Source organism: Dendropsophus ebraccatus, chromosome 9 (genome assembly GCF_027789765.1).
Source record: "Dendropsophus ebraccatus isolate aDenEbr1 chromosome 9, aDenEbr1.pat, whole genome shotgun sequence".
Taxonomy (NCBI): Eukaryota; Metazoa; Chordata; class Amphibia; order Anura; family Hylidae; genus Dendropsophus; species Dendropsophus ebraccatus.
The window spans coordinates 53,577,455-53,605,207 of NC_091462.1; the positions used below are offsets into that span (position 1 = coordinate 53,577,455).

General features: G+C 41.7%; 2 protein-coding genes across 3 annotated transcripts in view; one reads left to right on the forward strand and one right to left on the reverse strand.

The window, feature by feature from the left end:
- The first annotated feature begins 315 nt into the window (after positions 1 to 315).
- FLACC1 (flagellum associated containing coiled-coil domains 1) lies at positions 316 to 26,030 on the forward strand. Its single transcript, XM_069983323.1, has 16 exons — positions 316 to 390; positions 2,143 to 2,265; positions 4,546 to 4,623; positions 5,012 to 5,069; positions 6,641 to 6,765; positions 8,269 to 8,328; positions 9,067 to 9,160; positions 11,800 to 11,861; positions 11,973 to 12,070; positions 13,698 to 13,750; positions 14,681 to 14,780; positions 16,003 to 16,106; positions 18,140 to 18,202; positions 18,533 to 18,622; positions 20,419 to 20,528; positions 25,487 to 26,030. Exons 2-16 carry the CDS (start codon positions 2,165 to 2,167, stop codon positions 25,551 to 25,553), a joined length of 1,263 nt encoding a protein of 420 aa, XP_069839424.1. The 5' UTR covers positions 316 to 390; positions 2,143 to 2,164; the 3' UTR covers positions 25,554 to 26,030.
- LOC138800988 (caspase-8-like) overlaps positions 25,186 to 27,753 on the reverse strand; it is a 29,906-nt gene continuing 27,338 nt past the window's right edge. For both annotated transcript variants that reach the window (XM_069983322.1, XM_069983321.1), the window contains exon 9: positions 25,186 to 26,920. In XM_069983322.1, coding sequence (XP_069839423.1) covers positions 26,788 to 26,920 — 133 coding nt within the window. In that variant the 3' untranslated portion in view covers positions 25,186 to 26,787. The remainder of the gene's footprint in view (positions 26,921 to 27,753) is intronic.

The window sequence follows — 27,753 nt, forward strand, 5'->3', positions numbered from 1 at the left end:
AAGTCGGCTCCAGGTGCTGACAGAGTCCCTTTAAATCAAAAACTTCTCATGAAGTTTACCATGTAAATAAAAATCTATTAAGAGAAAAGTTTAGCTCTTCAACAGAACTGTGAACAATGTGCTGATGCTTCCATAACAATGTAAAGTATAACATGGTAAAGAACTGATCAGCAGACTGCTCTATTTGATCTGCCACACCTAGCATACAAGAGGTTAAATCATTCTGCGTGGAATACTTAGCCATATGTGACAATGTGACCAGTCAGGTGAGGCCTTATTGTTCCTATGGAGATCATGTAAACCTAAACTGCTGAAGTGGTTTTTTGAAATCCTAACAACCAGGCAGCAAAATCACTGTGAGAGTACAATGCACCCAAGGCGACTTCTGAGGTTGGTGTTTTTGACTTTTACAAAGAAAAAAATCTGTTCTTCATTTGTTTGTGTAACTTTAAGAACCTATAATAGTACATATCTAAGTTTATAATACATCTCTATGAAGAACTGTGTATTATACATATTTGCAGGGCACAGTTTACAGGTTCACAAAGTATCTCAGCTGCCTATGGGTTAAAATTATGCTATTCCTCTATACTGTTATGGGCAGTGGTGATCTCCTGTAAACTGCTTTGTCCACTTATGGCATATAAATGTAATACATGAGGGTCTTTGGTCAGATGCAAACATTTTAGTTAGAGTAAAGCTATTATCCATAGAGTCTCATCTGTGTATTGTGAATAGCCAATGTGATACTTCTCTGCCATGGTAGAAATGATCTGTAGATTCTTAAGGGTCCATTGAAATTAAAAGAATTGTCCCAAACTGGCTGACTTCTTTTTAGCATTCCCTCTCTTTTTTTTTTTTTTTTTTTTTTCCTTCCAAGCAGTTTATAAACACATTGCAGGTTTTTATCTAAATTTCGTAGGGAAGAAGCTGTATACGCGGGGTCTTATTGTTAACTAACCCAAAGGTTGATCTGCTCAGGAGTGCATCTGAGACAATATTGATCCCAAATGCAATGTACTTCTGTGGGTCGTTCATACTTATGGCATCCTTATCATCATCCATATATCGAAATGGTGGAATGTTTTATTACATACAATATATTCATCTAATAGACATTGCATTCATGCTGCTAGAGGAAGATAAAACAAACATAAAACAACCTCCCTTGGGACTAGCTGACTGCAATATGGTGAGCCTTAGGGTTCACTATTGTATGCCAAAATACATATACTTGTTTTAATATGTTAAACAAAGTGCAGCCTCTTGCATTACAGCAGATTCAGCTCAGTTCTTTTAAACACAATAAAACAATTTCCTACTTTTTGCCAAAATGTGAGCAAGGGTTGTGGTAAGGTTTACCACACTTACCGTGATTGTGGTCAGGATCTATAACATGCAGTGGCATAGTGACTACAGTGACCCCTGGAGGTGCAAGCTATCCTGCTCAAGGTGACTGGTACACGCAGGGCACGATGTGACAGCGGCTTGCCTCTCCGAGACCAATAGTGGCACAGTAAGACACACCGCATACTATGTAGTGCAAACGGACTAGGAGCGAGCTGCTGTGGAGTCAAGATCACCAGCCCCAGTTTAAAGCGTCCCTGTCAATTGCAAAAAAACTTTTGACATGTCTTAGAGAGATGTATGTAACATACATACATTTCGTGTGGACAGTTGGGATTACCAGCTACACAGCCTGCATCCACCATTTTAATGGAGTAAGGGTTTTTTTTGTGGTGGTGGTGGGGGGGGTGTTTGCCGTTGGACTGTTTTTTGCTTGTTTTGTCTCAGAGGATGGGAATCTTCAGCATGATGGGAATTGTAATTTTGCAACAGCTGGAGGGTTAAAGATTCCAAAGCAAATGTTTTTTCCTTAACATAAAATGTAGGGGGAATGTGTATGTGTTTCTGAGAATGGGTGGGGGTGCAGCGTGCCAGTAACATGTTTTCACCAGCATGTGGGAACGTAGCCTTTGTACTATGTTAGAAATGTGTAATAGGTAACGAAAAAAAACACTACTATGCTACAAAATATGCTCCTAAAATCACGCTTTAATTAGTCTACAATAATACAAAATCACATATGATGTTCACAGGCTGTATATTCACTTTTACTGTAAATCCTTTTTTCTTATTTAGGTGGAGCTGAAAGCATCTCACCATGGCCACCTATACTGGAGTTTCTTTCAATTATGTGAGCTCAGGGTCCAGAAATGGGGGCTCACCAAAGGCAGTGCACAGTGCGAACAGACACCGACCGCGGTAATAACTTCAAATATGGATTTATAGCGACTCTGTACTCCCAATCTGACCCCCCAAACCACTTGTACCTTCGGATAGCTGCTTTTAATCCAGGATCTGTCCTGCGGTCCGTTCGGCAGGTAATGCAGTTATTGTCCTAAAAAAATACTTTGAAACTTGAAGCCCCGAGCCAAACGGGAGTATCTGTGCCCTAACTTTGCACAACCTCTCTGTCCCTCCTCCCCACCCTCCTCATCATTAGGAATGCTCCAGGCAGATTGTCTCCTATTCCCCACCTGTGTCAGCCCGGCACATGGGCTGGATCGTTAAGGGCCTGTGTGATGTTCAGCATGGAGAAAATGTTTCAGTGGCATTCCTAATGATGAAGAGGGTGGGGAGGAGGGACAGAGAGGTTGTGCAAAGTTAGGGCACAGATACTCCCGTTTGATACGGGGCTTCAAGTTTAAAAATTTTTTTTTGCCACAATAACTGCATCACCTGCCGAACGGACCCCAGGACAGATCTTGGAATAAAAGCAGCTATAAGAAGGTACAAGTGGTTTGGGGGGGTCAGATTGTGGGTACAGAGTCTCTTTAACACATGAACGTGGGTTAGTAAAGTATACAGGTCTTACATGGGGATGTTTTACCTAACAGTGGTGGACTTCTCATTTTAAATCTTGGGTCCGTATTAGAGATAAGTGAACATGTATCCATGTTTTCCCAGGCATCCTTGGGGCTGCAGCCAGCTTCTTCAGCCACCAGTAATCAAATGCCAAGAGTTTTGCTCATTTCTAGTCAGTATTGCCAGTCAGAAGTATTTTCACCAAAAGAAGAGTAAATGCTGAACTTACGTAGCAAAAAAATTTAATCTTTATTGAGTACATATATTTAAAACAATTCATAAAAAGAGAGAAAACCTAACATTAAAAAGAACGGTGGCTATCCCGGAGGTGGTTCTTAATTTGTTTTACTCATACTATTTGCTGCAATCCCTGACCCACAACATAAGTCGTCTTACAGATGGATAAAGTGCAATACACAATAAATAATGCTAAAAAATGTTATATTACAATGCCAAAGTGCTAGTGCATATAATTTATTAAGTTAGCATATATCGTAACATTAATCCTATAGTCCACCTATTTGTTATTGTTACTACCCCACAAATTCTGGGGATCCAGCAAGTAAACTACCTTAGAGGTCCGTTTGTTATGTAACTCCTCCGGGATACCACCACCCCGACGCACGTTTCGTTGCCTTCGTCCGGGGGTGATGACGTCCCATCCGATTAGGGTATAAATAGTTTCATCCCACCATTCGCTCCTTCCTGGTATTTAATAATCACCTGTGGCCTATTTGGCGCATGTTCCGTCCTCCATCCCTCCTCCGTGTGCACGGCGCGGCCAAACCGGAAGCGACGTCACGGCGTCGGTCACATGACCCGACGCGTGGGGGCCACGTGATCGATATGCGCCATGGCAATGCCGCCGGTCACATGGGCCGCCCCAAACAACAGAGTGAGAAGTTTTCCGGACATGCGCACTGCCACGGACTGTCAAAATAGAGCGAAAGTCAGAAGTTTGCCTATATTCTTTCATCTAAAAACCTCCTGATGTAACATTGGAGGTAGGGATGGTCAGAACCTGCTTCGGTTCGGGTTCGTACAAACCTGAACTCTCGGTAATGATTCCCGCTGTCTGCCCGCTCCGTGCAGCGGGTGGATACAGCGGGAGGACCGCCTGGAAAACGAGGATACAGCCATAACCATAGGCTGTATCCCAGTTTTCCAGGCGTTCCTCCCGCTGTATCCACCCGCTGCACGGAGCGGGCAGACAGCGGGAATCTGATGCTGAGCGTTCGGGTTCATACGAACCCGAACCTCGGAGGGTTCGGACCATCCCTAATTGGAGGCTATTATTCCAAACTGCCAATCCCCTCACTAAAAAAAATAAAAAAAAAAAGAAAGAAAAGTTAAAAAAACAAAACAGTGCTCTCTGCTGCCACCTCTGTCCATGCCAGGAACTGTCTGGAGCAGAGGACGTTTGCTATGGGCATTTGCCAGCAGAGAGCACAATGTCGGACTGGAAATAACTACATGACTAATAAGGCTAGAGTTTGTTTTTTTAAATAGAAGAAGTAATTTACAATTCTGTATAACTTTTTGGTACCAGTTGAATAAAAAAAAAAATCTGGACTACCCCTTTAACAATATACAGAAATTACTTTAGTGAATGTGATGTCAGTAAAATTGACTTTGTGCTGTCCTTTTTTTCTTTTTTTTTTTTTTGCCTCTTCAAAGGACCTCACCTCCAACATTTACCACTTTAATAGACCCTGGCAGAGATCTGTCATCCGCCAAATCAGCTACTCATGCCAAGTATGTCCGTTAGTTTACTTAATTACTATATATTCGTATCAGGGTTTTTTCTTGCTTGTTTCTTTTCTTTGTTCTTGTTTGGCCATAATTGATTTTTTGGGGTAAATAACAATATATTCACACTATAGCTTGGGATTTTCTCTACTTTGGTTGCTAAGTATAGTACAGTATGCAGCATTATTCTTGTCGCCAAAATGGTGGTAACCTCATTGGAATCCTGATGGTACTTTTACAATGGATTCTTGTACAAGGATTTAACAGCATTGAGACTTCTATCATACCAGTATATGTAGACTGTAACATTCTTATAATTCGGTAACTTCCTCTGCTGCTTTATCTCCTATATGTTTTTCATGTTGTTGTTTCCTCTCATTGTTTCTTTACATAGAAAGTGGACAAGTTCAAGAATTTCTGGCCCAAGAACGAAAAGCCGTGGATCCCCTGAAGTTAGTTTAATGACTTGGCAATACAGTATGATATTAAATCTCTGTCTCTAGGGCTCTCAGCTTCTTATAGAGCAGATCTAGCCTTGATATTTTTTCTATGGTTCTTACGCAATTTATTAAAAATATATATTTTTAACTGGTTTCCAAAACTTATACACATTTGTAATTTACTTCTATTTAAAAATCTCATGTCTTCCAGTACTTATCAACTGCTGTATGTCCTGCAGGAAGTGGTGTATTTTTTAGTCTGACATAGTGCTGTCTGGTGCCACCTCTGTCTGTGACGGGAACTGCCCAGAGGAACAGCAAATTCCTATAGGAAACCTTTCCTGCTTTGGACAGTTCCAGTCACGGACAGAGGTAGCAGCAGAGAGCATCATGTCAGACTGGAAAGAAAACGCCACTTCCTGCAGGACATACAGCAGCTAATAAGTACTGAATTAAATTGAGTACCCCTTTAATCTGAATATTTATCAACTATCCTTAGGGTCCATTTAAACAGATTATCTGACAGATTATCTGCCAAAGATTTGAAGCCAAAGCCAGGAATGGATTTGAAAAGAGGAGAAATCTCAGGCTTTCCTTTATGACCTGATCTCTGTTTATAGTCTGTTTCTGTCTTTGGCTTCAAATCTTTGGCAGATAATCTGTCAGATAATCTTTCTGTGTAAATGGACCCTCATGCTACGTTTAACGTACGATTAAACGTACGATTAACGATTTCGAAGTAACAATTTTTTTTATAACGATCAGCGTTTAGATGTAACAATATATCGTACAAAAAAATTAGTTTTGCGATCGCTTAAGCCTATCTCACACATGGGTTAAATCAGTGAACGATTGTTTACACGGAACGATCAGCGAATTTTTTGCGAACGACGATTTAAGAACATGTTAAAAGATCAAAATGAACGATTTATCGATCGTTCGCCGCGTTTACACGTACGATTATCGTTCGAATTCAATCGTTATTGGCGAAAATTCGCCCGATAATCGTTCTGTGTAAACGTAGCATTAGAATAGCGCAGTGCTTCTCAATTCCAGTCCTCGCAGCCCACCAAAAGGTCATGTTTTGAGGATTTCCTTTATATTTCACAGGTGTTGTCTTTATACTTAGTGGATCAGGTCTTCTTTGTAGGGGATATCCTCAAAACATGACCTGTTTGTGGGCTGAGAGGACTGGAATAGTATAATTAGTATATTATTATAATAAGAAGTAGTAGTCAATGTTCTGCAGTTGCTCTATGATGTATAAGAACAAGTGAAGCAATGTTTAAACAGTGCAGTATTACAGCTAATAACTATATGTATTTGTACAGAGAGCAGCTAAGACTATAGAACTGTGATTACATTGCTGTGGTAACACATTGTCTACCTAATGATTCAACCAGACATTACAATAATATAAGCTGTTTGGTAATGTACTTACAGCCTCATACAAATCTTCTATGAGTGACTTACTTATTGTTTATTACATTGTCCTTATTCAGTACATCAAAGTCTTGTGTTACTCAGTGATTATACATTGTAGTGGATTTTGCTAGAACTTTCACAGGTCTCCTCTATTTTAGTACCAGGTCATATCACCTGGTTATAGTATAAAGCGCTCCAAGGACTGTATTGAAGTCAGACTTGAAGACCAAGGGTTTGGCAATGTAGAGACGCTGCATGATGCAGAGCTGCCTTCCCAGCAAAGGTATTGTGAAATAATAGATTTTTCCAACAGTGGCTTAGCTTGAAGATTCAGGACAAGACCTATAAGACCTTTAGGCTGGGTTTACACACTGTAAAATTAAAGGGAACCTGTCACCCCCCGTGCCGGGGTGACAGGCTCCCGACCCCCCGTTAGAGACCCCTATACTTACCTAATCCCGCCGGGTCCCGCTTCTGAAGATGGTCGGGTCCCGGAGATCTCAGCCGCCGCAGCCCGGTGCGCGCGCTGAGAGATGAGTCCAACACCCATAGAGAATGACAGGAGAGTCCAGCGCTCCGTCATTCTCTATGAGCGTTGGACTCATCTCTCAGCGCGCGCGCCGGGCTGCGGCGGCTGAGATCTCCGGGACCCGACCATCTTCAGAAGCGGGACCCGGCGGGATTAGGTAAGTATAGGGGTCTCTAACGGGGGGTCGGGAGCCTGTCACCCCGGCACGGGGGGTGACAGGTTCCCTTTAAACAAAAAAGGAGATGGTGGCATAAAGGAGGTAAAAAAGCACTGTGTTCTATTAGAGTCTATGGAAAATTAGCAGTCAGTGCACACAATAGAAAAATAATGGTTGTAACTCCAATGTCCATTTTGTGTTTAGTATAATGACTGCTGGTTTCCCGTAGACTTTAAAAGAACACAAGAACACATTATTACTAGAGATGAGCGAACCTTGAGCATGCTCGAGTCCATCCGAACCCGAACTTTTGGCATTTGATTAGCGGTGGCTGCTGAAGTTGGATAAAGCCCTAAGGCTATGTGGAAAATATGGATATAGTCATTGGCTGTATCCATGTTTTCCAGACAACCTTAGAGCATTATCCAAGTTCAGCAGCCCCCACTAATCAAATGAACTCAGATGGACTCGAACCCGAACCCGGTTTGCTCATCTCTAATTATTACATAAAAATATATATACTTATTTTACAGCCATTTGTTATTTTTTATTTTTTATGCCAATGGTTCTCAGTACAATAATTGATGAATAAGCTAAGCAATCCAGATAAAGTATTGAATATAAAATTATACAGTCATATACCCCCTCTTACACTCCCTTTATTTCATTGGTGGACTGACACCTGGGCAGGGCATCATGGCAGTTGGGCCCCATCTCCCTGCTGGAGAGACAGCCCAACTGCTGTGAAGCCCCGCCTAGGTGACACTGTCACCTGATGAAATGAAGCAATTTTAGAGCAGTTTTTTACAGGGTTAAATTAAATGTGCAGTGTCTAAGCTTGTGGATTGGTGCGGTGAACCGCACATAGATTAAGGGGGTGACAATATTATGTTAAAGAAAGTAAAATGTCTGTCAGTGTTCCACTCTCTACTCTTTCCTAGTACATTTGCATCTTGTCAAATAACAAGATATATTATTTAGGAATCCTTGTCATAGCTTTGGGACCTGCTGGCCGCCTTCTCCCTGTTACCAATAATACTGTATTATCTACGATATTTTGAGGTTCTGTATGGTTCAAAAGCTATTGGTGACTTTTACAGATGCATCGAAAAAACAAGTATGCAGAAGCTAAATAAGAGAGAGAAATCACTAAAGGAAAGGTAGGAACTTCTGCTTCATAAAGTGCCTTTAATTTTTATAATTTATATTTTCTGAGAAATCTGGCTATTTTGTAGTATTTAAATTAGTCTGTAAATGAACACATAGCTAGACATTTTTTTATCTTCACAGACCTTTTCAGCTCCAAGCTTTTTTGTTAATATGTAATTAAAGCTCAAAATCCCTGGGGGTGTCCCCCAGCATGGCAAAAACCCAGATGGCTGTTAATTAAATGAGATAGATGGCTGCACATGGGTACAGAGACAGTGAACGGGAGGACATGGCCTGGACTTATCTGGGCTTTTGCTGCGCTGAGGAACACTTCCCTGGGCTTTTCCGTCTCATTTACACATTAGGAAAAAGGCTTATGCCTTGGTGCTAGAGTCCTAACAAGGAGCCCTGTCTAACCATGATGTGCTTTATGGTTGCCCATATGTTAAGATGAGCTGATCCAGTAAGTGTTTGATAGATGTGAGTCTCACTCTCACTGCTGTATCCATCTATCCACACTTTTTAAGCAGCTCCTGTTAAATCCTATAGGAGTTACATATACCGTGTAAAACTTCCCATTCAGCTGTTTTTGACAGCTTGGGAGCCCTTGTTCTTAAGATTCGGCTCAAGGAGGTCTGGCCTGCATCTACTAGGTGTAAGGTATATCATTTGGATATGTCATACATTAGGAGAGGAGAAAACCCAATTTATTTTCCCCTGTTCATATTTTCACTTTCTTTCCCTAACAGAGAAAATATTATAGAAGATTTACAGGAACAAATTGCTAAACTAACAGCATTGTTAAAGCAAGAGATAGCGGAACATAAGAGAACTCAGGAAAGAGTAAGTAAACTTTCTATCTTGTGTTTGTCAGAGACATAACAATAAACCAGTGTAAGTAGTGAGTTCTTAAAGATGAAGATTTTCAAAGCAGGAAAAATGTACAAGTATAAGGATGCTGATTGATGTGTGTGGGGAGCAAAGGCTAGCCATACTGGCCTGTTTCTTATGGGGAAACTGATGGCTATGATAAAAAGATGTCAGAACATGAAGTGTCTCACAGCTTTCTGCGCATGGGGCTGCATAACCATAGACCAGAGTGCTCATGTTTACCCCTATCTACCAGTAAGAGTGCTTACAATCAAAATTGACCATAAAGCTATGGAAGAATCTGTCCTGGTCTGAGGAAGGACACCATGTGGACAGCTGGTTGCATGTGTGTCACTTATTGGGTACAAAAAAGGCACAAGGATGCATTATGGGAAAGAATGGAAAGCCAATAAGCCAGCAGATACAGTGTGATGCAAGGAAACCTTGCATTTTGGCCACCTACCCACCCCCCACCCCCCCATCATGTCAGTGGTATTGCCTACTGGCAGTTGCCTCTTACAGTAGGGTAACACTGCAAAACCTGTTCAGGAATGGCTTGAGGAACATGACAAATTGCTGACTTTCAAATTTCCCAAATGATAACCAAAACAATCGTCTGCGAGATGTGCAGGATAAACAAGTCTGATGCAATAATGTCCCGTCTCCAGGGTTGCCAACTGTCCCAGACAGCTGTGAAGACCAGGTGCTTTCTTCTACTCTCAGGATCATTTGGCCATAAAAAGCCTAGATGGTTGGGGCACAATGAGTTTAAAATTACCCTCAAAGGAAGGGTATAACCACAGATTCTAATTCCAGCAAGTTATTTATTTCACAGATGTAACATTTCAGCCATCTACCATCACCTTTGTCAAGCATCAATATGCAAAGAGGTCAGTTACTAGTCTCAAAACCCAGGACTAGCCAGATATCCCTCCAGGGAAGAAACTTGCAAAGAGATGATTCCTGTACGGAGACCTCCAAAACCACCATGTTAAATGGCCCCTTCAGTTAGTGTCCAGCTCATTAACAAGTCTGATGATATGCGAAGAGAAATACCAAAGTCAGGTATCCACCCACAGACAACTGTTTCAGGGTGTTGCCCCTCATCAGTGTGGAGCAGGATTCTGGCTAGGTGGGAGCAATGCCTAGTAGACCAAAACGGCAAACTGATCACTGATCTCAGGGAGACCAGCCAAAGATAACACTGTCAGCTGTCGATTAAAGCGCTCAGTACAGTTGAAATCCTAGTTGTACCACCCAGACATATGAGACACAGAAGCTAGGCTGATGATAGACTACTGTTTGGTATAAAGTGTTATGTAAGCATTCCTGGGCCGAAAAGAGAAAAGCGACATGTTTTTCTCAGTGCTACCTGTGACATGCAGTTATACAATGTAGTGATATGGATTTGATTGTCCTTTTATTGAGGCAATAAAGATATATACCTTTTATCTGTATGTTATGCCATAGCTTGGAATGTGCTCCTCCTTGTTTGTTAAAATGTGTTTTGTAACATGACCTAGAAGTTTATAGACATATAAAGCTCATGTGGCTATAGTTTATACATGCTTTATAACCTTAGGATCATTGTACTACTTTTGACAGATCCAATTAACCTATAAAACACTGTCTGTAAAATAGTTGTGGATAACAATACCACTTGCTGTATGTGTGAAGAGCCATATTATTTTTCAAATGTCAGTGTTTTTCCACCAAAAATCTTTTGGCAGTGGTGCACATAGAATAGAAGGGATTTACTACTTCTCCTAAAAATCTGATCCTGTTTTGGTGGAAGGATAGTTCACCATCAGCTTTACTAGAGATTGCCATTAGGCAAAGAAAAGCCACTTTCCACCTAACATGTTCCATTGAAGACACATAATTTATTTTATATAAAGAGAATTTAGCAAAAACCTTGCACTACTGACCTGTTAGAAACAGGACCACTCTTGTCCTCAGTTTGGGTGTGGTTCCATTTGAAGCTGAACTGTAATACCACACTACCTAAGGACAGGGGTGGTGCTGTTTTTGCAAAAAGCTGTATTGTTTTCTATTCCTGAATAACCCCTTTAAATGGAACTAAACTACAGTACCAGGTATAACCAATGGACAGGTGTGATGATAGTTTTGAACCGCCGCTCGGTTCCCACGCACAGTGCTGATCTATTACCGAGCACCAACTGTGCATGAAGCACTGGAAACAGGCCTGCCGGCCCCAGTGTGACAGTACCCCCTACCCTCTGTAACACGGCTCCATTAGAATTAAGAGGGGAGGGGATATTGTCATACTGGGGACCAGCAGGCCCACTCCAGTGCCTCATGCCCAGCTGGTGCTTGTTAATAGACTGGTGCTGACTGTGCCCAGGAACCTGGTGATGGTTCAAAAAAAGGTAAAAAAAAAAACACAAAGCAATGTGCCTAGTGTTAAACTTGCTTTAAAGGTGAGTGCCGAAATTATTTCTTGCAATGACTTATGTAACAACCCAAATAGAGAACGGATTTCTAATACATATTGACCATGTTTGTAATAAATGATTATTAGTTTAGGAATTACATGTCTTTTATTCTCAAAGTGCGGGAATCTAGTCATTTTCTTTGGTGTTTTTTCTTAGTTAGCCAAGGAATTGGAAACAAAAGTTATGGAACTGCAAGCCGAAAAAGAGGAGCAGATCAGGTAGGCCTTTATATACAAGAAAATGAATGTTGTTCTTTGACCTCAGAGTTTATCATGTGGGTGTACAGGTTTATTACAGATATAGTACAATATATCTTCTTGCATGTGTAGGATTCTTCAGGAGAAACACGCTGCTGAGCTACTCAGCCTTCAACTGGAGGACAATGCAAAACTAGCACAGGAGAGGGAAGAAGCTGAAAACAAATATGGTAATCTGGCAGAATCTTCTAAAATATAACACATCCATAAAACGGAAGCACAAGCATCATTTGCTTTGTTAAAGAGGTTATCCACCTTGGATTACCACTTTTTGTTAAAAGTGTCTCCTAAAAATAGGCTGTAACTTATAGAGGAAACTAGTAGCTCATTTCCAGTTCCCCTGTATCACCACCACATGGCATGGATAGCTCCACATCCAACTGGCTATCCATGTCATGAGAAAAATGCCATGTCCTGGTAGTATAGAATACTACCTATGCAGTTTTTAAGGCAAAGCCAGAAGTGGACCGGCTAAAAGCAGAAGTGTAAGCCCTTTCTTTATATTTCCCTTTTCTTTTGAATCCACTCTTAATTTTGGCTCAAAAACTGCAGTGTCAGTACCAAAAAAGGAGCCTTTTAAAGGTGCTGACGATTGACTGTCCTTTACAATACAGGTTTGTCTGGGGGTTATAAGTTTTTTTTAAGGTTTCAGATTGGTATAAAAATATTCATACTCCTATGCCCATCTGGCCGCCGTTCCGACAATGCTACATCCATGTGGATGAGCACTTCCTGTCTCGATATATGAAATAAGAAAATTGATGTTTTACAAACTTTAAAGGAGAAGTCTGGAAAAACTTTTTATTATTAGTATTGTATTGCCCCCCCAAAAGTTATAAAAATCAGTGCTTTTTTTCCCTGCACTCAAGGCTTCACTTCCTGGATAAATGGTGATGTCACAACCCAACTCCCAGAGCTGTGGGGGCTGTGACTACTGGAGAGGATGATGGCAGGGGGACACTGAGGGACACAGGACACTGAGCATCCCCCTGCCATTATCCTCTCCAGCAGCCACAGCCCGCACAGCTCTGGGAGTCGGGTGGTGACATCACTATTTTATCCAGGAAGTGAAGCCTTGATGCAGTAGTAAGTGCAGGGAAAAAAGCACTTTATGTGCATTTCCCCAAATGAGTATATATTGGTAATTTGTATAACTTTTGGGGGGCAATATAATACTTAAATAAAAAATTTTGCCACACTCCTTTAAATATTCAATTAATTTCTTTAAACCCCTGAATATTTTCCACCCACCTCATCATTCTTACACATGAACTAATAAAACATTTTAGAAATTAAACATTCTTTTTTGTTAAATTAAGAAATATTTATATTCTAAATCTCCCCTTGGGTGTAGTGAGGGTAGCAGACATTGTTACATGCAACATGACAAACAAGCAAGGAGTTTTTATAGGTAAAGTAAACCAATGCTCATGCACAGAGTTTCAGAAGTTTATGAAACATGGGGGACATCCAGATGCTAAGTAGAGCTTCATTTGGGTGAATCCCAGATCTCTGTTGATGCTTTATCAGATGTTATTTAAACATTAAATCCTTACTCTATGTCTTCTGAATATTAAGATGATTTGCAATGCAAAGACATAAGCTTTTAGCACTAATAAAGCTTGAGTTCCAGGGCACAGTATGTATTGGGGTTGCTTTACACTTTGATGCAGCACTTAACAAGACTAAAGGCAAAATGGAACATTCAAAACATATTTGTATGTAAGTATACAAGTACAATCACTAATAGCTGTAAAAATCAGTACATGCTGGATGACTTTGTGTCTCTCTGTATAGATGAGCTACATAAGGAACTCAGCCTGGTCAAAAGCTCCTTCAAGACCTACCAGGTAGTATGCAAGCAGGCAAATCCAAACTCTCATAGAAATAGTGTGTTCTCATTCTTAGATCAGCATCTGTTACAGCACAATGTTATTGGTTGTTCGAGTTAGCCAAGAGGCAGTTTTCTACCTGGATACATAGTGACTTGTGAATGGTATGTTCACATGCAGCTGTAGTGTTGCAGAAATTTCTGCAACTGAAAACTTTGCTCTGTGTAGCAATTGTGCTGTTTTTTTTTTTTTTTTAAAGCAGCAGAGCTTGTTACGTAAAGTATGAAAACATAGGGGGTCATTTATCAAACTGGTCTAAGTTAGAATTGGCCCAGTTGCCCCTAGCAACAAATCAGATTATACTTTTCTTTAAAATGAAAGGTGGAATCTGATTGGTTTCTAGGGGCAACTGAGCCAATTCTACTTTACACCATTTTGAGTAATCCCCCCCCCCCCCCATAGTGTTTGTTTGTTTTTTTTGGCTTCCTGATGACCTTTGAGGCTAATGGGGATCACAGGGGCTCTCGCTCTTGAAATTGGCATTTGTTTCAGTGGTGGGACCTGAATTTATCAGAAATTTACAGTATAGCATATCCTCTTGATATGCCATGAATGTGAAGATGGGTCAAAATGCAGACTTCTAATAGTAAATTCAATCACAGATCTGTCCAAACAGAAAACCCCTACATAAAGCCATAGGTTGCATCTAACTTTTACAGCCACTGGTATTCATATGCCGAATGATAGGACTTAAGCATGCTTTGAGTTGTGCTCATCTCTAGTAAACACCTATAAAAAGTTCACTTTAAATTCATTTCAATTGAATAGCAGACAATGCATTACTCTTGAATGGTGGTCAAAATGTGTTTATATCAGATAGGAGGCCTAGAGATGGATTATGTGTTCTACAGCCACAGTTTCTCTCTATCAAAGTATGATTTGTTGCAGGAGAGCCTGTCAGAAGAGATGAATGAAGCGTGGCTGCAGAAAGAGACCAGGCTGAAGGAGTCATTTGAAGAGCAGAAACTGACAGACCTGGAAAAGCAAAGTAAGGTTATAGAAGTTTATATTTTATGTAGCACCATCCAGAGTTTATATTGTATCCATATCGACACCTAGGGCAGAGATTCAGTTTGTTATAGTGACTTGGATGTGAATACTGTGGGTAGTTGGGACTACCATTGATCCCCATAGTGGCTAGAATGAACCAGCACTGTGTAAGGGCCCTATTACATGGTCTGAAGACTTTCTGTAAGCAAGCAGCTGTCTCCTAGATCGGTGCTTCCTTACTACAATAATTGGGCAGCAAAGGCTGCGAGGACATCGTTAGTGATGTCTGTGCAGCCCTTGTAAAAACAAAAAAAAACAACTCCTACATACCTGTTCACGCTCCTTGCTGCGGTGCTGTCCCAGTGATTGTCTGATCGGCCTTTGACTTCACACAGTGCCAGGAGCAGACCAGGCTAGCTGGATGTTAGGGAGCGTGGACAGGTATGTAGGAGTTTATTTTTTAATTTTACACAGTCACCAGCCGTCAGTGTAATAGCAATAATCGCCTGATGTCTGATGATTTTTGGTTGTTTCATCCGCTGATCCATGTTTCTATTACACAGAGCAATAATCGGCCAAATCAGTCTGATTAGGCAGATTATCGCTCTATCTAATAGGACCCTTGCTTTGACTTCCGATGACTCTATTTGGCTTCTTCCATGCTAGCACAATTGTCCCTATATAGTCCGGTAGCAGACCATGCTGCCTCTAGTGAGAGCTATGAGGAGGAGCCAGGTCGTGAAGCATGCTGCCCCCTTCATTCTAGGGATTGTTGAGGTTAACAGTCAATATATTCCTGATTATCACACATTGATGGCATATCCTAACAATGTCATCAATGTCTGTCCTGAGACATCTACTATAAGCTTTGATTACCTCGGGAAAAAACATATAGCATTTACTGTTTGGCTACTTTCATTTGACAGTAATATCACCAGTATTTACACCTCTTTTTTGATGTAATCTGCAATTTAATTACAATGGAGTTTTTTTTATTCTGCATTATCTAGTTGGTGGTGGAATAACATGTAGTAATTACTATATGAATAAAAAGAAACAAAATAGTAATTAATGAGTCATCCATTGTGTGATTCTGAAGTCCGGACCTTTTTTTCTTTTATGCTATATTAAAATCCATAAATGCTGCCCCAATGTGTGGATGTCATTCTACTACAATATACGATAAAGAAAACAAATACTAACCAGACTTTACTCTGAAGGGCTGTCACTAATGGATACATTTGAGTTGGAGAAAAAAGAAATCCACAAGAGAGCTTTGGAAGAACAGACAAAGATCCAGGAAAGTCACGAGGCACAAATTGAAGTAAGTTTAACTGATATTAAGAATTTAGAACAATAGAAAACATCAACTAAACATCCAAGAATGAAAAACAGGGTGTTGCTAGGGCAGGGCTTAAAGGTGAAGTCTGGCCAAAACAATTTTTTAATATGTTATTACTTACGGAAAGTTAGACAACTTTCTAATGTACATTAATTATGGGAAATGCACATATAGGGCTATTTCCCTTAATTTAGTAGATCAGGGAGAGTTCAGATTCTTTAAAAAAAAAAGTGACGTCACGAATCGGGGGTGTAATTACAATGGAGTGTCCAGCAGGGGGCACTATATATAGAAGTCAATGAGTACCATTGATTTCTATATATAGTGCGCCCCTGCTGGACACTCCATTGGAATTACAATGGATGTGTATGTAAATGTAATATACAGTGTTTTTGGTTGAATACATTTATGGAATACTTTGGGGAGCAAGTGTCCTTGCTCCCCAAAGTATTCCATAAATTTAATCAATCAGTACATCACAGTAAGCCCGCCGTCGCTCTAGACTACACTCAACTACTATTCTCATCACCTGCTCATAGCATGAGCAGGTGATGGGAGAGGAGTAGCTTGGTTATATTGCAATGAGATCCCCGCCGCTGATGCCGCGCAGGGGGAGCCACTCATCACTGTGCAGCTATCACCCTCCTCTGCTCCCCCCTCCTGCTTCTTCTTCTTCCTGGATCTGGCCAAACTTTACACTATGTGATGGCTGACTGCCCGCCCGGCCGCCGCTCTCCGATCACACGTGTCGGCCGGGAACACCAGGAAGCACCGGTAGCCGGTATGTGTGATCGTAGAGCGGCGGCTATTAAAAAATAGTTTTGGCCGAAGTTGTCCTTTAAAGGGAATGTGTCATCAGAAAATGACTTATTGTTTAAATAGAGAGAGAGAGAGGTTTTTTTGCTAATTTTCAATGTTACTGTCTGTATTATAAAATAATCCTGAAATCTTGCAGTTTTCATTCTCACCACTGGGGCTTAAACTAAGCTGAGACTTTCTGTTCTGTCTGTGGTGATAACTGCTGTAAAGTTATCTGCACAGCATTTTAGCGACAGGTGACACCAGTAGATAGTGGAAACAATAGCAGCTCCCTGTGGAATAAACTATTCAAAGGTCACAGAGTAGGCTCAGGAATGTTTCACATTCAACTCAAGGGGACAGAGACTGTCTATTGTCATCTATGTCCATGAGGCCTGCTGTAAAGCATGTCACTAAATGCTGTTAAGAACTGCTCAGGCAACATGGCAGCCCCCATAAGGATGTAAAAGTTAAAAAAAAAATAGAAACAGATTAGAATAGAACAGGTTTTAATATCTGATTCTAGTTAGTAAACTAAAATCTTGGTGATACATGCCCTTTAATTGTCCTGATTTTGTAGATTTACATGTTGGTAAGTAAGATATGTTCTTTGCAGATTTTTTTAGCCATTACATTATTAGATAAACGAATAATATAATATAAAATATTCTAGTGTAAGAACTCAACCTAACAGTACTGTTAGGAAGAGGGGTGTACAGCGAGTGCACTACTTGGTTGGAAAAAAAAAAAAAAAAAAAAAGTAAAAAAAAAAAGTACTTTTTTTTTTTTTTTTGAAACATCCTTCAAGCTTTGCTATGTTTTTTATATGTGTTTTACACTAAGAATTTTAATATATATACTCCTGTGATTATCATACTATGAAGATATATACTGATATATGCCTATAGAGCCTTATGAATCTTGATACAGGTGTGTTTTTTAATTTTGCTTGTATTTTTTAATTTTGCTTGTATTTTTCACTGGTGAATTTTATTTTTTATTTGTTTCATCTTATGAATATAAAAATTATTTATCTCTATACACAATTCTGACTTAGTATAATCACTTATTTATGATATAACCAGAAACGATATATATCTAAGACTATATACATTAACTTGAATAATTTAAGGGGAATATAATATAAAAGTTAAGGTAACACTTTTGGAGTAAAAGATGTATCCATTGCTCTAAATATAAGTCTATCTTTCTTTTAGGATACCTGGAAGAAGTACAAAGAAGCCACACAGGAAACTAAGACGCTGAATGTGTTGAAAAAGGTAAATAAGCTTCTTAAATAGGTCCTCAAATGGTTTAATAAACTAAACTAGCTGTAGGAAATATACTAAAAAAAATTGCTTACCACTCATGCTTACATGCCTATATAGTACAAAACAGCACAGAAATGGCGCAGAGGATGAAGGTAAGAAACTTATCTTCATCCTCAGCACCCCATGTGCAGTAGGGACAAATCAGCAGGATAGATGCTTCCAACCTCTCCTTAACGGTGCAGTTGAGAATATACTATATCCTACTGCAACACGTGCCTTTGTTTTGAATACTGACCAATATCAAAAGCTGTTTATTAATCATTGGACTACTTTTTATAGCATTTGCAGGCTGAGATTGCTGAGAAAAATGAAGCTATCCTTTCACTTAATACAGAGCTACAACATGCTCATATGGAGATTAGCATGCTGGTAAGTGACAGCGAATGACAGTATGTTTTTTTAGCTATATGTATGGTGAAATTCAATGAGTAATACAAAATAAAAATATTGGGTTTTTTTTTGTAAATAATTCTGATCATAAAATATCAATACACAATATCACCACCCCCAGGGCTGTACTAAAACAACATTGAGAGTGAATGTAAGAAAACTACCTATGGCCCTATGGAAACATAACAGTAGGTTATTCTTCTAACCTGCTGTTTGTTTCCCTTTAATAAATTTGGAATAAAATGACCAATCAATGTTACATTTTTTTATTCATGGTCATTTTAAACATGTTTGCCGCCACCCCAGATGTCACGTACATTGTGATGCTAATGTGGTGCTCGAGCACTGGGTTGGTTGGATAATAGGGTAGTTGTGGTGAGGTTGTGGCAGCTAGGTGGGTGAGGGTCACTTGGGCACTTGTCACGGTAGCCTGGAGTGGCGTTGTTAACCATAACCAGTCAGACGGCTCCGGTTCTGCAGGATTAGATGGTACAAATGAACGTTGTACGTGTTGGTACAAATGAATAGACAGAGTCCAATGGCTTAACCAGAATATCGTCCGTTTACTTGAAACTTCAGTGTAATACACAAAAATGGGTTTCCACTTCAACAACAATAGGTACAGACAGGAGAGCGAAGAAGTCCTAAGAGAGTATAGTAGTGGAGCGTCTTGAGGGCCCTGCCCAATGTAGTGCTGTACTCTCCCTGGGATAGCATAGCTGGGTATATTTGAGGAGAAGAAGAGAAGATACTCATACTCACGTTTATTGAACCGCCTAATGCCCTACAGTGTCAAGGTACCCATCTTGTGAGGGTAATAGGAGGTCCCAGGTCCCTGCGCTGAGTTGAGCAGGATTCCCGAAACTTTCCAGGATAGCCGTATGTTACGCAGTAAAATACATAGGCTAATTGCATCTTTGTTCCACTGGGGTCAGTACCTAACTGGATCCAGGTCACTGCCCTTTACTGTGTAGCTAGTATCCCTGGCGTGGGCAAGGTGTTCCTTAGAGGATGTCCATTTCCTCCTGAGGGGGTATTGCCCTGCATTCTAGTGGTTGCTTGGAGTTTTCTGTGACTGACTCCCTCTTGACCAAGACTAGACTAGATTGAACTAAACTCCTCCTACCGGGGACTAGACTCCTTTCCTAGGGGCTTACTAAACTTCCCTGCAATGGGTGAAGGTTTGTGCTGTGTGCTGGGCCGCTTCACTACAGCCAATGTTTAATGATCATTGCTAAAGATCTGATTCCTTGCATCCATATTTTTACAGTGGGACACATTGATGTTGCAAACCTGTCATGGCTGTGTGTAGCATTAGTAAAGAAATTCAAATGGAATAATTTTATAATTTAATAATTTTCTTGTCCTTTTTTTTTTACTTAAAAAAATAGTATGGTACCATGTTAGCCAGAAAAAGTCATGTGGTGTTAAATGCTTTTGATCAAAGTATTTTAGGAATGATACCTTTATTGGCCAACAAAAAATTTAACTTTTGGGATCCCTTTTTCAGGCTATAAAGGTATCACTCCTAAAATACTTTGAAGTGTATTCAAAAGTTTTTACCACCACATTACTTTTTCTTTGGATGGTAAAAGAGAGACTGAACCCTCTGGCATTAGCTAGAATTGAGGCTAAGAATAATGGGTATGGAAAAGCATCCCTACCTCCTAGTTTATTTAGGTTGTACAGATGCTTTCATAAACCCTAAAATAGATATCTCTTGTTTAGAAGAAATAGTACTATCTCTCATTTATGCCTTAAATTCTGTTTTTAAGACAAGTCAAATTGACAAAATAGAGAAAAACTTTGACCAAAGTGTCAGCAAAGTGGAAGCAAAATACAAGCACAGGATTCAGTCTATGATGAATGAGAATGCCGACTTAAGGTAATTTAGTTTCTTTAATGTCTGCATATTACAATTCTGGAAATTGGTCTCCTTCCCCACCACAATACATTATTTAGTCGGTTTCTATACTATGCTAAAAGGTGACTGGTGGTTATGTGATCTCACATACACAACTGCTGACTGAACATGACTGATCAACAGTTCTACCGAAGTGCAAATCATCATTGTCTTTTATACATACTTTACATACATACTGTACATCATTACATACATACATACATACATCTTTACATACATCAGTCGCACCTCACTACGCGTAGTTGTGCGTGGCCAATGACCGTAAAAGAAAATAACAACGGGGAAGAAATAAGTCTAGGACTCACCATATCCTTGTGGCAATGTTGTGTTTCAGGCATAGATGTAGGGGGGAGGAGATGAAATCAGGTGCAGGCACATTTCGTAAACGACGAACGTGTCGGAATACTTTCCTTCATCCGATGCGTTTCTGACCAGAAGAAGGGAGGTATCCCGAAACGACCATCTTTCAGAATATGTACTTGCACCTGATTCCATCTCCTCCCCCTACACCTATGCCTGAAACATGGCTGCAAAGATTCGGTAAGTGCTGGACTTATTTCTTCTCAGTTGTTTGATGGCTGTTTCGGTTTCATGTCGGTGCAACCTATAAGCAGGGGCGGTCTTGGCATTTCTGGGGCCCCAAGCGAAATTATGTCTGCCCCCCCCTCAACACGCGCTCCACAACAATAGACCGCTGTGTGCTGCCCCCAGTAGTATATACCCCTTGTGCACTACCGCCAGTAATATATACTCCTCGTGTGCTGCCCCCAATAGTATATACACCTTGTGTCCTGCCCCCCAGTAGTATATACCCCTTGTGTGCTTCCCCCAGTAGTATATAGCCCCCTGGGTGTTCCCCCAGTTATATATAGCCCCCCCCCGTGTGCTCCCCCAGAAGTATATAGACCTCCTGTGTGCTGCCCCAGTTGTATATAGACCCCCTGTGTGCTGCCCCCAGTTGTATATACCTACTGTGTGCTGCCCCCAGTTGTATATAACCCCTGTGTGCTCCCCCACTAATATATAGCCCCCCTATGTGCTCCCTCAGGGGTATTTAGCCCCCCCTGTGTGCTCCCCCACTTGGATATAGACCTCCTGTGTGCTCCCCCACTTGGATATAGACCCCTGTGTGCTCCTCCAGTTGTATATAAACCCTCTTTGTGGTTCCCCCAGTAGTATATAGACCCTATGTGTGCCCCACCAGTATTATATAGACCCCTTGTGTGCTGCCCCAAGTAGTATATAGACCCCCTGTGTGCTGCCCCCAGTAGTATATAGACCCCTTTTTGCAGCCCAAGTAGTCTATAGCCCCCTGTGTGCTCCCCCAGTTATATATAGCCCCCCCTGTGTGCGCCACCTGTTATATAGCCCCCCTGTGTGCTCCCCCCATATAAATAGACCCCCGATGTGCGCTTCCCCAGTTAAACAGACCCTTGTGTGCTCCCCCTCCCATATAGTATATAACACAATAAAACAAACACTTATACTCACCTGGGTCCGGGAGTCTCCTCTTCTCTTCACTCTTGTTGCCGCAGGAAGGGTTTTCCCTGCGATCACAAGAGGCCGCACTCCCCTTGTCCTGGCGCCGATGCTCCAGTGATGTCACTGGAGCGCCGACACCACAAGGACAAAGCGGCCACTTGTGACTGCAGGGAAAACACTTTCTGCAGCCACAAGAGTGACTGACAGGAAGGGAGCCAATGGCTCCCGCCCTGTCAGTGCTGCTGCATGTAACTATGAGCGCTCATTACGAGTACTCATAGTTACAGTTCAGATGGCAGCAGCGAGCGGGGCAGCGGCCCTGTCCAGCCGTCTTGAGCACAAGAGCGGGGCGTGGGGGCCCCCTTGGATGTTGGTGGCCCCAAGCGATCGCTTGGGGTGCTTGGTGCCAAAGACCGCCACTGCCTATAAGCATGCTGCATACTAGAGATTCCTGAAGTTTGAGCCCTGGAACTACCCCGACTGAGTGAGTTATCGACTGTGCCCAGTGGCGTAGCTACCATGGGGGCAGGGTACGCCGTTGCTATGGGGCCCGGGGGCCAAGGGGGCCCGGGCCCCCACGGTAAAACGTGTGCAGTGCATGATTGCATCCATGATGGATGCTTGCTAATAGTCCTGCTGACTCCGGAGTGTGACAGTGACTCTCCGGCACAGGCTCTGACCTGTAGCTGCTCCTTCAGCACAGCGCCATCTTCCTCTCCGGCACCTCTGCTGTCAGCTGACGATCCCCCCCACACACAGGCCGACCGTGTCTCAGTGCTGCCTGACTCCTGCACTGTGATGCACCCTGAGCCTCCGGGGCGCACACCGCACATGGAAGGTAAGAGCCACAGGGTTCTCTTCCTGGACTCTGCTGGAGCCACGCTGCCAGAGCCTGTCAGACTGATTTAACCCCTTATGTACTGCAGTATGTAAGTGAAACAATCGTCACTTACAGGCTGCAGCACAAAAAAGGGTTAAGGTCTGCTTCACAGCTTGGACTCTGATAACCCCTGACCTCCCTTCTCCAGTTGTCTGATGTGCGGAGCTCCAGGGCTTGTGTAGAGGTCAGGGGTCATCAGTAAGTGCACAGACCTCTCCTTGTGTCCTGCTCTTACTCATCTTTGTGTTGCAGCATGTAAGTGAAGTTTATATCACTTACACACTGCAGCATATAAGGGGTTAAACAGAAGCTGCCCCCCCCCCCCAAATCTCAGGTCCACTGACAGTGTTTAAAGAAAGAGGAGTGGTGAGGGACTGGGCAGAACCCAGGTGAGTATGTATGTTTTTTTTTTTTTACAAAGGGGCCACAGCTGTACAGGTGTGTGTTGGGGGGTTGCTTCCAGAGAGGGGATTAACTACAGGGAGGCTTCAGGAAGCGTCAGGGCCCTAACTACTACATGGATGCACAGAAGGACTATTATATACTATATGGGGTCATAGAGTGGCCTGAATACTACTTAAGGTCATAACTGCTCATATGGGGGGGGGGGATACTGGAGGGGGGCCCCATGTGGTTTTTTTGCTATGAGGCCCCATAAATCCTAGCTACGCCCCTGACTGTGCCAACTTTCTTTTTCTCTATTTGCCACGTAGAAATAATAACATTTACACTTAGCTATACTACCCTATTGTCCTGCCGCCTTTGCCCGTATTCCCTGCTCACCGCTGACACTTCTGGCTTCATTGGCTGAGCAGCCTGTCACTGAAGAGATGGGACCAGAATTGTCAGCGGTGAGCAGGGAACACGGGCAAATAGCTGCAGGACAACTGGGGACAATAGGTAAGTATACAACTTTATTTTTCTGTAAAAAGTAAGGTCTGTACGGACATTGTTATGGATGTCCATGGAGCCCTCATGCATGATTATTGAGCAGAGTATAAGCTTGATAAGTGAGCACCAATCTAGCAGATACGCTAGCAGGGAGATACGGCCCTTAAGGCTGGAGGAGCAAGCGAGCGCTATAGCCCATAGCATACAGCAGTGGTCCGCTGCTGCTGCTCCTATTCCATAGAGGGACGGCAGCAGATTATTGCTGTATGAGTAGTTTGTCTTCCATGATGTTTAAAAGACAAACGACGCAATGATCATACGACATGAACAATGTCGGCTGATCATTGCCTTCTATTCTACTGGACAATTATCGGCCGTAACGGCCAATATCGTCCGAATATGGCCGATAATTGTTCTGTGGAATAGGGGCTTTAGACTTTAAAGCGCAACTATAAAATATTTTGACCATTCAGTTTTAGTTAGCTTAGGTCATGATAAGACTTTTTGCAATATACATTAATAACCTAAAATTAACAGTTTTTTAAATACATAAGGCTGATTATGCCCTTATAGCTCTCTCTGGCTCTGACTTATTTCTGCATTGCTGCTGGACACGCCCCCTCCCTGCAGATCCGTCCTGAGTGTACAGACTCTGACAGGAGGATCAGATAACAGCCCTGACACAGAGAGAAACATAAACAAAACCTCCTCCCCCACCTCCTAGCAGCACGCTCTCCCCCTCCCCTCACAGAGCTGACTAAGCAGAGCTGAGGGTGTTGTGTGTGAGAAGCAGCGCAGCGGAAGAGCTGGATGGAGAGACAAGTGTATCCAGTGCCACCATCACTCCAATGTGCTGCATGAGGGAGAGTGAGTGAGTCACTGAGGGGAGGACTACAAGTCCCAGCACAACACAGCTGTAGTCCTTCCATAGTACATATAACATTCACTATCAGATGTCTGCAGTAGGTCCTCCACCTCCATGGCTGACATTATCCTACAGTGTAATGAGAGCAGATGACTGTATCTAATCCCACTGTGTGTGATACCATCTGCTGGGGCTCTGTATCTAATCATACATTATGATACTGTATGCTGGGGTTCTATCTGATCCTGCTATGTTTGATACATCTGCTAAGGTGCTGCTCAGTGAATGGAGGGACCCAGCCAGGGAGATGAGGGATAGGCCACGCCCACTTTGTCTCAGCCAGAAGAAAAATTCATTTATTCCTCTGAACCAAACAACTGGTGATATCTCAGCGAGCGTACATACTATCATGTTTAGGGCTCTTTCTAAAGGGTAACACGTGGGCTTTTTATTTGAGGAATTTCATTTTTTTGGCTACTGAAATTATAGTTGCGCTTTAAGGAGTATGAGGCTCTTCCAAACAACCACCGATAGATGGGGACGGATGTTCTGGAAAATCAATGCCCCACCCCTTTGTTGTGGGACAGATAAGTTGCTGTCACAGCGCTCTCCCCTCCCTATAGAGAACACAGGATTGTTCGGCCGTGCCAAAGGTTCCTGTGTATGGGGAGGACAGGTGGTGGGCGGCAAAGATAACTGGGAATTTCTCCTGACATTATATTACAGTCACACACAAACACAAAAAAAAAAATTATATTACAGTATTGTTTTTTCTCACTCCTGCTCTTTAATTTTTTTTAGGCGAAAACTTATTGCCAAAAGTGAACAACTTTTTACTCAAAGAAACAAAGACTTTGCCAGAAGCTAAAGAATGGAAGCATATGTATCACATCCCAGCACTCCCACAAACTGCTTTAAGGTCCCTCATTCCTAAGAGGTTGAGATTTCTTTCAGCCTTAGTTTGCTTACAAGTTTTATTTGATGCACAGCCATAAACTGAGAAGATTCTTCACATCTTTGGATGGTTTTACATTTCACAAATACAGTACATATAATTCACATTCACTTTGTTGCCTCCAGGATGTGTGTGGCATACAATGGCCTGGTACTGTACCTATCTCCTGTAAAACTGCAGTTAATAAAAAAATAGATGGAAATCAAAAATAAGAAATTAATGAAACATTTCCTAGTCTAAATGACAAACTTGATGGTGGTTACCAAAATGATATTATATGTAGGAGAAGAATATGTGGGGAGACGTAGACAAACCCAAATCTACAAGTTTTGAAGAGTTGTAATAGTATAGTGTTCTCTCTGCATACTGTTTTAAACGGTTATTTTGAAATATATATATATATATATATATAATTTTTTATTTTACTTTATTTTTTACCACTGTGTGGCAACAGTGAGGAATGACACAGCTTCTTTGCTGCCACCATTGGCTGCGTTGGAAACTGCAGGGTTGCTCAAGCCCTGATCCTGGCACAGCTACATAATGCTGGAGCTGTTGAAACTTCCCTGATGTCTACTGTAGTGCATGTTCGCATTAAAATAAACGTTACACCTGGCGAATTCCTCTTTGTCAGTAGTGCTGTAGACGCGAGCAAGGATAATTGTCACCTTTTGCTCCCTAAGAATACAGCTTCCTCAAGTGTAATGGTGCCACCTGCAATTCAGAAACACACAAAAAAGTTTTTTGGACCCAGGTAATATACCTATATAATGTTCTTAGCAGCAAGACCTGGATTAAGAGAAAATAGAGAACACGAGAGCTTGAGGTTTTGTACACTCCTGATTTCACATGTAATGCTGTACCAGTTATAACCATACTGGTTTGGTTCAATAGAAGTGACCCTATACACATTAGGTATCTGACTTGACTTTTTAGTCAGAACTTGCTTTTGTACAAAGTGTTTGTTCAAGTGGTCACCGGAGATGAACAAAATGATGGCACCCTGTGGTAGTCAGTTATATCTACAATTCATGATATCTGGTGGAAAGCAGCATATAATGTCCCAAAGTCGTCTTAGGAACTGGTATAACCAATGAAGGTGGAGTAGTGGTATGATCATCCCTCTTGCAGTTGTGTGTACTCTATTCTAAAGCTTTGTGAAGACCAACTTTCTGGTTAGAGTTGTCCATGGCTGTGGCATCTGTGTTTCGTGATGATTGGCTTGTTTTTTACTCAGTTCAAGGTTCACTTTTGTTAAAGTTGAAATAATGTCTTCTTGACTAGAAAATAAAAAACTAGTATTATTTTCATAGTTACAGTAACTCTATTAGCATTTTCTGAGTTGAAACAGTCAATGAGAAATAAGGTCTGAACATGGCCAAACAGTGTAAACTTACCCATCCTCATGCCCCGTAGCACCGCTCCAGTCCCGTTCACAGCTGCTGTGACCTGCAGCTCTCCTGGCTGCATCATCACATTACCCGGCTGAGTGATTGGCTGCTCAGCCAATCAGTGACTGTGGTGGAACACAGAGTTTACTTATTTATTATTTTCTCGCACCCTCCTGCCGTTTTTTTTATTTTCTTGGGACTTTCTCTTTAGTACTATTCACCAGATGTTAAAGGTAATATCTCAGGTATTTTAAGCTACACTAGTGGTACCTGATATTTAAGAAGGGGCATAAAGCATGGTAAGGCTAAACAGCTTCTCTCCCCCTCATACCAGACAGTTCACTTGTTTCCGATAATCACTTAGTTCCGGTCTCACCTCTTTGAATTGCAAACGGTGACTTTACATTGGGGTTTACGTGGGGAGTCACTTCAGTTATATAAAGAAACCGCAGTGTGAAGTGACTGGTCACAGTGAAGAGTGTCAGGATCAAAACTGGATCTTTTTCCGGTGTATTGTGCTGCTGTTCTACAAAGCTGGTAGGAAGTAGCCCAGACTAATTTTATATATCACACTGTTTTGGCACCACAAAGAATAGTGCAATAAGACTGTGTAATGTGTCTGGAAAACCTTTTTCTGAGCTGAAAAACCTGTTGGCCTGGGCTTGGAAATAGGTCACATTCTTCCTCACTTGGGCCCCTTAGAAAAGTGCTTCTCAATTCCA

Excerpts from the sequence above, each read along its gene's own strand:
- FLACC1 (XM_069983323.1), top strand. The coding sequence starts at position 2,165 with ATGGCCACCTATACTGGAGTTTCTTTCAATTATGTGAGCTCAGGGTCC. Across the intron at positions 11,862-11,972 it reads GAAAAAGAGGAGCAGATCAG|GATTCTTCAGGAGAAACACG; the intron begins GTAGGCCTTTAT and ends TTGCATGTGTAG. Across the intron at positions 12,071-13,697 it reads AGAAGCTGAAAACAAATATG|ATGAGCTACATAAGGAACTC; the intron begins GTAATCTGGCAG and ends CTCTCTGTATAG.